The 9,190-nt window shown below is 40.9% G+C and overlaps 1 protein-coding gene across 6 annotated transcripts in view; it reads right to left on the reverse strand.

Moving 5' to 3' along the window:
• Positions 1-9,190, reverse strand: part of KCNT2 (potassium channel, sodium activated subfamily T, member 2) — a 131,629-nt gene that overhangs the window by 17,414 nt on the left and 105,025 nt on the right. For 5 of the 6 annotated variants that reach the window (XM_014531615.1, XM_014531614.1, XM_005884095.2 and 2 more), the window contains exons 20-22: positions 7,898-7,969; positions 3,887-4,021; positions 88-199 (exon numbers count right to left, since the gene is read on the reverse strand). In XM_014531615.1, the coding sequence (XP_014387101.1) occupies positions 88-199; positions 3,887-4,021; positions 7,898-7,969 (319 nt within the window). The remainder of the gene's footprint in view (positions 1-87; positions 200-3,886; positions 4,022-7,897; positions 7,970-9,190) is intronic. The other variant, XM_005884094.2, reaches the window with a different exon arrangement.

Consider the following 9,190-nt stretch of genomic DNA (forward strand, 5'->3'; position numbering starts at 1 on the left):
GAGCATATAACCCTTTTATTATTATAGATGGCAGTTCTTTCTATATAGAAATTACTCTTCCAACCAAAATGGTTAAATGCGACTTACCTTCTCCAGTTTGGAAAGGGCCAGGGAGTAGCAGTCTTTGGCTCGGAACTGCATGAACCTCATGTTGGCGGGGTGAGTCAGCTCGGTGATGATGCTGAGACTGGAAAACAGCCTGCGGATCAAGGAAACGCGCGCGTTTCACCCACAATGCCACACGGTGCCTTAACCACCAGGCCGAACCCATATCTTGAATTCAGACACGAGAACTGACTGGAAATACGCAGGATGTAAACAGCCTGTAAATGGCTCAAAAACAACACCTTTCTCCAGCTGCTCCTTCTGCAGATGCGTTTTCTTCCGTGTGCCCGAAACACGGATGCAGGCGCCTTCTAGGGGGCGACACTTCTTGTAAGAGGGGAGCCCTCTCTGAGCTCCCGTGCCATGGTGAGTTCATACCCGTCCTCGGCTCTAACTCCCTGATCTGAGTGATGAGTGGCCAGAACCTGTCACTGACCCCAGGGAGGCTGGGCCTGCTGCCTCTGGGCAGCCTGAGGTGTCTGTTCCCTGACTCCCTGCCCCTCCCGTCTGTCTCCACTGGGCCTCAGTCACCGTCTCAGTTAAGACACTAGCAAATTCTTAAAAATACATACTTTCAGGGTTGTCTGGGAAACTGTATGCCCTCTTGGTGAACTTAGTGGTCATGTAGTTGAGCCTCACCTGGTCAGAGCCTTTGACAACTATGATATCAGGTGTTTCATGAAATCCACCCTTTATAGGAAGAAACAGCCTGCGTATCAAGGAAACGTGATTATATTTTATTTCTTCACTTCTGTTTTGAGAACAAATGTCATATTTCTTGATCTCAGTCAGCTGCAATAATTTGATTGAAATATCAGCAAAACAAAGACTTCTTTTGCTGATTTTTTAAGGTTAAAGATATAATTTGTTCAGATCCTCAGTGTTTGCAATAGTTTTGTAACCTTGGGCCGGTTAAGGAAGTTCTGAGGCTCAGGTTCTGTGAAGGTGGGTTGTTGTCAAGCTTAACGATGCTGTTTAGGAAGGACTTAGCTCAAGGTCACACACAGCATCCTCACTGGTTCTTAGCGGCGGTGGTGTGACTACTTCCCTAGCTCTTTGCCTAGTTTTTTTTTTCTCGCGTTGCTATTTCTGCTTGAAATGCACTTTCTTTCCTCCTTACTTTCTCCATCTTTTGAGATCCCAACCATTACTTCAGGTTCCTCTCAGATCTAATTGAGATGAAGTATGAAAATTGCTCCAGGTCAGAATCATTCTCTCCACGTTGGCACCTTCGTGTTTGAGTTTTATGAGTTATGACATGTCTTGACTCTCTGGTGGGTTTTATCCACACGTTACCTCTCCTGCCAAATTGTGACAGCTAGTCAGTGTCTAATAGTGTGTCTATTTCTTTAATTACAAATCTTTGGCACAATAAATAATTTCCCAATTTCATTTGTGCATTTTTTGTTTAGGAGAGAAAAGTCTTGATGAAGAGGGTGCTACCATAGAAATAGTTTAGCTAGAAACACTGTGTCATCTGTATTCTTTCAGAAGCTCTTTGTTCTTACTCAAAAGTCACCAAAGAGAACAAATTCGATAAAAGTGCATCCCCCTCTCCCTCCCAAGAACTATTGAAAAATGAGAAGAGTGGCCTAATAGGAAAAAATATCCATTGGCTTTTGGGCCGGCATAGCTCCATCTGGTAAACCCAGGAAATGCGTCTATGTGCCCAATCTCAGACCATCTGGGGGTTCCAAAAGTATTTCTTTAAGAAATATTTTAAAAGAACAGTGTCACCGTGGAAATTAATAAAGCAAACTTTGACTAGTGAAATTGGGATGCGAACGCCCTGTAGAGGGAGCTCTCACAGTGTACACAGCTTGGCCATTACCCCAAACAGCAAGACCATGTGAACAACCGGTTTAGTTCATTCAGTTACACCCAATAGAAAAGGAAGGCTTTGGTCTACAAGGTCTAAAAATATGTATAAAGTGAAATCCTTGCCTTTAAATTAGACTCTGTGGCCCAATAGAGGGAACTACACATGTTCACAATTTACCAGGCCATACATACTGTGCTAGGGGTGATAAATGTGGCTAAATGTTCACAGATTAAGTAGCGTCAACCACAAGTGAACAGAGAGCTCGTGAGAAACATCTGGAACACTGCTGAGATATGAGGCCAGGGAAGAGATTTATGGGAAAAACAGAGCTGCAGACAAATGAATATTTATTTCGTCCTTTGGGAATTTTTCTTTAAGAAATACAGATTTTATCTTTCATATGTATGATTCTAAATGGTTAAATCTGTGCTTACTTGGATACTATAATCCTCTTCTAATACATGATATCAAATATAAGTATATACATGTGTGGCCAGATATTTTTAGGTCTTCGGAAGAGTAGGTGATAATATGATTAACCAGGTCATTTCCTTAATATGTGCAGGTGAAATTAGAGAGGACAACAAAATTTATGGGGTGTACCTGTTCTGTTCTGTATGAATAAGCCGAAACCATTTATGCTTTTTAAACTGAGAAACTGAACATATTATCTAAGTCTGCCACCTAGTGAAAACCTAGAACTGTTAAGTAAGACTTAAATAATAAATGTTTCATTGCAGTGCACTTTATATTTATAACGTATTGCTTATATTCCATTATAATAGTTTATATTTAAACATTTAAATACCTAGTAGATTTAATTATGTATATTTAAAGTGCTAATGCTATTTCTGAGCCTTAAGAAGACCTACATAGTTTTTGCCTGTAGAACATTTTAGATATTAAATGACATAATCAGTCTCTTTTCCCTAGGAACTAGGCTCATAATAAAGCAATAATGTAGTTGAAAAATAATATAGTTTGTTCTACTTAAAACTTGTCTACAATTAATTTATGCTCTGACTCAGTGATGTTGAGTATCATTGTAGAGAAGTGTCAAATATCTATGGCATAGTTCTCTGCCTGAATTAATTCATTCAGTAAATAGCTTTGACATGCCCAGTTATGCTAACCAATATAAAGATGAAAAACAGACCATCTACTTTCTGTCACCGGCCACTGGGAGAACTCTGGGGCTAGCTGCAATTGTGTATTAAAGCAAAACAGATAGATGACCGTAGCGGGACTTCCTGCCCGGATGAGTTTAATTAACAGACAGGAACATAGTGAAGATAATAAGGTTAGACTTAGCTCTAACATGGGTGCATTACCTGTCCACAGCCTTGTAATCTTTCATGCCTAGTTACCCAGGATGTAAATGCATACCTTTGGCCATGGCTGGGCATAAAACCAAAATTAGCGCACAGGGTCCATCCCAAATTATGACCGCGCATGACGTTTTAGAATTTGTTATTGTTAAACTATAAAAGGACACAGATTTGTTATTCTGTTTGTTTATATATATATAATATATATGATATATATTGTATATATATATATATTTTTTAATTGATTTCAGAGAGGAAGGGAAAGGGAGAAATAGAAACATCAATGATGAGAGAGAATCATTGATCGGCTGCCTTCTGGACGCCCCCTACTGGGGATGGAGCCTGCAACCTGGGCATGTGCCCTTGACCGAGAATCAAACCGTGACCACCTGGTTCATAGATTGAAGCTCAACCACTGAGCAATGCCGGTTGGGCTGGTGTTAGAAGTTTAATGTCACACAGTTCTAATCAACCACTGGGAGCTACATCAGTCTTCGTTTTGGGGTCAAATGAATGAAGATAACCTCAGTGTAAGGGTCTGGTGTTCATTCCTTCCACCCAGAGGGAGGGGCAGCATCTCACACTGTGGAGCCGGAGGCCACTGGCGGGGCCGGGCTGTGCGGACATTTACCTGAAAAGGGTCTGCACGTTGACGATGGTCTTGGCGTCGGCCATGTAGTCCTCCTCGGCGCTCATGGTGCTCTCCTTGTCCACGACCACCATGTTGGCAGCGAAGGTCACTCCGCACCTGAGTAAGTCATCGAGGCTTTGGCGGAAATCAACAGAGAAAAAGGCCCCTTGAGTAAGTCCCAGGACGGGGAGTGGCGCTCACACATGGCGACTGACCCCCCGTGCTAGCATCGGTCACCCCCGCAGGTGGCTTCCTCCGAGGTGCGCCCTGGCCGGTGTTCGTGGGGATGAACATTTGGAGTTCCCTCTATTGAGCCACAGAGTCTAACTTAAAGCTGATCTGAGAGCTGGTGCATGTTGGAGCTCTTTATGTTTCATTAGATCTCAGCTGTCTCAAAGCATATGCATTAAGGATATTTAATAAGACTTATTAATTATATTAATAAAACATGGACAACACCTATTTGGCAGTCATAGGGTAATAGCACATGTTAACATTTTGTTTGTTCAGTTCGCATACTATTTTAAAGACACGTGTCTATTTTTCATCGGTAAAATGCTTTTGTGAAGAGTGAAAATGAATGCTGATGTTAATTGAGATGGTTGAGCCTGATAAAGATATATAAACCTGGGAAATGTTTCTTTTAAAATTCTTGTTATTTCTTTCTGTAGAGCTATATGTTAGAGGTTGGAACCATAAATACATAAATAGTGCTACTCAAGACTCGTGTTTAGTTAGCCTAAAGCAGTGATGGCGAACCTATGACATGCGTGTCAGAGGTGACATGCGGACTCATTTTTTTGGTTGATTTTTCTTTGTTAAATGGCATTTAAATATATAAAATAAATATCAAAAATGTAAGTCTTTGTTTTACTATGGTTGCAAATATCAAAAAATTTCTATATGTGACACGGCACCAGAGTTAAGTTAGGGTTTTCCAAAATGCTGACATGCCGAGCTCAAAAGGTTCGCCATCACGGTGCTGTCCTCTCCTCTGTTTTTACTCTTTTTACTTATGCTCTCCCCTCTGTCTGAAGTGCCATGTCCCCTGCATGTCACCAGACTGACTCTTGCTCCTTTAAAAAGACTCAGCTCAGCCCCTACCCTCATTCCATCCCATCCCAGGCTAGGAGACTTCCCTGGAATCCCGAGTCCCTGCCTGAGTCACCGTCCCAGTACTTAACCCTTTGACTGGACTTGGTGATTTCTCCCACCCACACGCGAGTGAGCGTAACAGGGTGCTCGGTATGGAGTTGCTGGAAGTCAGAGAAGAATCGGGCTGACTGATTTGCACAGCTTCTGACTTAAAACAGCAAGTGTGAAACTTAAAGAGCAGCAGGTCCTTTCAGATTCATCAACCAACGGCACAGTCGGTTGCCTGGAGATCTTTTCCAAGTGCGTGATGGTGGTTGAATTAGCCGGGTTGGGGGGAAGTGTTTTCCCCCACGGGAAGGCAGGATTTCTTACTCTGTGATAAGGTGAGTGGGTATTACCAAAGCTTTGAGTCCAAGATCCCCAGGAGTGGTCCAGAAAAAAGACTGCGCTTGAATCAGGAACAATGTTCTGTGGCAGAGATTTTATGGCTAAAACTGTGGAAACAGAATGTTATTCCAAATAAATTTTCTATGGTGAGAGGGCCCAGGAGCCTATCATCCAATCAATATGATGACTGAGCAAAATCCCTACCAATACTTTACTTAGATGTTCTTTTTATCTAGGAAATCCATCATAATTGTTCTTACATCTATTAAAGTGTTAAAGAAAGAAAGAAGCCAGTGAAAAATGAATGTGGCCGGGTCCCTATGGACTGTAAAAGTTATGCCTTAGATCATATGCCTTCAACCCGCCTTATTCTCATTTTAAATCACGTTCTGCTCTTAAAATCTTTTCTCCACCATTAAAAATAAAGATCTCCATTATTATTATATAGGAGAAGGAAAAGAGAGGTGGGGGAAGGTGAGCTTGACTACAAAAAGATGTATGGGTAGAAGTTATGATAGGAAAGATGACTAGTTCATCAGCAATAAATCAATGAAATTGAAATTTGACCAAAATTCCCCTAGGAGAGAACCTGTGCTGGAAAGCTAGTCCCTATGCCTCAAAGTAGTTAATTCCACACCCAACGTACTGGCTGCTGCTGTTCACATGTCATCTTGGCAATAATGTTAGTAATTATTATTAAGTATGAGTTTAAATGTATTGAAACAATTTATAAAAATCGAATGGCATTTCTGAACCCTGTAGAAACATTTTTGTTATGTTTTAACTTTATCATTTTTATATTAACTTAATATTGCATTATATTCTTGCTTCCTTTTTTAACTGGGCTGCCAAATTATTCTTTTTTTTAATTCTTTATTGTTTATAGTATTACATGGATCTCTTTTTTTCCCCCACTGCCCCCCCATCCCCCACCCAAAGCACAAGCCCTCACCCCCCTGGTGTCTATGTCCATTGGTTTTGCTCATACGCATGCATAAAAGTCCTTTGGTTGATCTCTTACCCCCTCACCCCACCCCGCCTTCCCTCATAGGTTGTACAGTCTGTTGGATGCTTCTATGTCTCTGGTTCTATTTTTGTTCTTATCATACTTTGTCCCCACACCCTGCCAACAAAGTTACCTTCAGCGTGGCTGTTTTGCACAGTTCGGCCACCAGATGGCAGCCGAAGAGAAAAGTCAGTATGGATGAAAAAAGTTCCAGGCAATCAAATGAGCAAAGCTTCCCTTTCTAGCCTGCTCTAGGACTTCCTTTCAGGGAGAACTAGAAGGTGAATGTTAGAGTCTAAAGGAGTGTCTGTGATTGTGTTGTAAGTCATTTGAAGGTTTTAAAATTGTGTTTTTAAGAAAAAATCTCAAACAGAAGCGAAAGAGAATAGAATTGAGTAGACCCCCAGGGACCATTCACCCAGCTTCAATAATTATCAGCTTCAGTAATTATTCTCCTTCATCTCTCATAGGAATTAGATGCTCTCAGTTCTTCTCCTCACATTCATACTGTTACAGAGGAATTCGGGTCAGAGGTACATAGGCAAAGACGGATGGGCGGTTCATTCTCCTTTAAATAGCCTGTTCTTCCCATGAATTCTGAGTGAATACTGTCACTTCAGAGAAACATTACTAGTGACAAAATGTGGGACATGTTCATGAGTTTAAGTAATTTTCATATATCTATCTACATTTTAGTTCCTTGGCATTATGACAACTGATCATGTAAGTTTTATTATTGTAGAATGGAGGCTAAATATATGTCACTCTGTTTGGTCTTCAATGTACCCACAGCCAATAAATACTTTCAAAGTTACAGAACTATTTTTTTCAACAGGGCAAAACGTAAGCATAAAACTCTCAATTGAGAAAGCTAAACATTTTATTTTGAAGGCTCTGGTTGACATTTTTTTTAAATAAAAAATTAACACATGTTATAGGAATATTAGTTGTTATTATCTTTTAGTTCTTATATTTTTATAATGTCATATTCATGTGTGTAAAATAATTAGTATTTTCATATGGAAGCATTGAACACATTTGACCTTTTAATTAACAAATTTTTAGAAATTATGAGCTCGGATATATGTTACTAGAATAAGTTCTTGAGGAAATGCTCCAGTTTATAAGTCTGACTTAAAATGAGCATTTCTGAATTATTTGGAAGGTTTCCTTTATAGGTATTGATGCATCACAATGCTGAACCTTTGGGTTTTTCTCAACCAGATATCAAAAGCAATAACGCTGTTGCTGTAGACAACACAGAACTGAGACAACTTTAGAAACTTGGCAAACGTCAACAAAATCGACATGCAGCAAAATTTGCTTCAGTTCAACCACAGAGGACCGCCTAGGAAGTTGGACTACAAAATGAACACCACACAAGACCATAAGCTCTACATGCAGGATACATCATCTACGTGAAACTACACGGCCAAGTCCACTCGTCATGCAACACGGGCCACAGCACAGGACGAACCACGGGACACCACACCAGTTAGCGTGCCACAGACTTTGTCACCTACTTGTCAATAGAGCCCACCATGTAGTAAACCATTGGGAACCAACAGATTGCATCCAGAAAATGTATATCTGGCCTGAGTGGCAGATGGGTTACAAAATGAAACACAAGGTCACAACAGGGGCAACGCCACCAGGGAAAGGAAGTGGACTTAGTTTGCATTTCTAAAACCAACACCATTGACAAGATTAATTTTAGGTGCTTCCCCCCACCCTTAATAGTCATTAGCAAGTGTCATTTGTACTTGTGATGAGTAACATAATGCAATCAGAATTATAAAAACAAATGTTCTGCTTTCTGAATCAGAAACATGATGGCAGCTGATTCCTTTGTAATATTGGAGGCCACGTTGCAAAAGACCAGCCTCTGCAGGGCAACAGGCACCTCATTGTTGCAGAAAGGACTCCATGAAACTTCCTGGAACATGGTTTATTGGCCTTTCGTTTTTTGTTTCCTCATTTTTGACCAAAGGAACAGAGGACAGCAAATAAAAACGTTAGATGCCACTTTCGGGAAGTACTCGGGAGCTAATACATTTTACAACCGGCCCAGTCATCCTAACCCTTTGAAAGAAAATCAAACCCCATAAAAATTATCTAACGGGCATTGAAATGTGAATAGTGGATTGCAAAATCTAAGTCATCAGGAAAGCAAAGGAAATTTTTAGTGCAAAATAATCCAAAATTAAAATACAACTCTTGTTTCTAAAAAAAACTTGCCCAGCTGGTGGCTCAGTGGTTGAGCTTCAACCTATGAACCAGGAGGTCAGGGTTCGATTCCCAGTCAGGGCACATGCCCAGGTTGTGGGCTTGGTCCCCAGTTGGGGGCATGCAGGAAGCAACCTCTCAATGATTATCTCTCTCATCACTGATGTTTATCTCTCTTATGTTTCCCTCTTATGTTATCTCACTGTTGTTTCCCTCTCCCTTCCTCTCTGAAATCAATAAAAATAATTTTTTAAAAAAGAACTGACAATGTATTTTTTGCATATATCAAAAGCCTGCCCTGGCCGGTTTGGCTCGGTGGATAGAGCGTCGGCCTGCGGACGCAAGGGTCCTAGGTTCGATTCCGGTCAGGAGCATGTGCCTTGGTTGTGGGCACATCCCCAATGGGGAGTGTGCAGGAGACAGCTGATCGATGTTTCTCTCTCATCGATGTTTCTAGCTCTCTATCCCTCTTCCTTCCTCTCTGTAAAAAATTAATAAAATATATATATATTTTTAAAAAGAGTACAAGCCTGGGTTGCAGGCTCGGTCCAACGTGCAGAAGGCAGCCAATCAATGATTCCCTCTCATCA

This window comes from Myotis brandtii, unplaced genomic scaffold (assembly GCF_000412655.1).
Source record: "Myotis brandtii unplaced genomic scaffold, ASM41265v1 scaffold816, whole genome shotgun sequence".
In the NCBI taxonomy this organism is placed as follows: domain Eukaryota; kingdom Metazoa; phylum Chordata; class Mammalia; order Chiroptera; family Vespertilionidae; genus Myotis; species Myotis brandtii.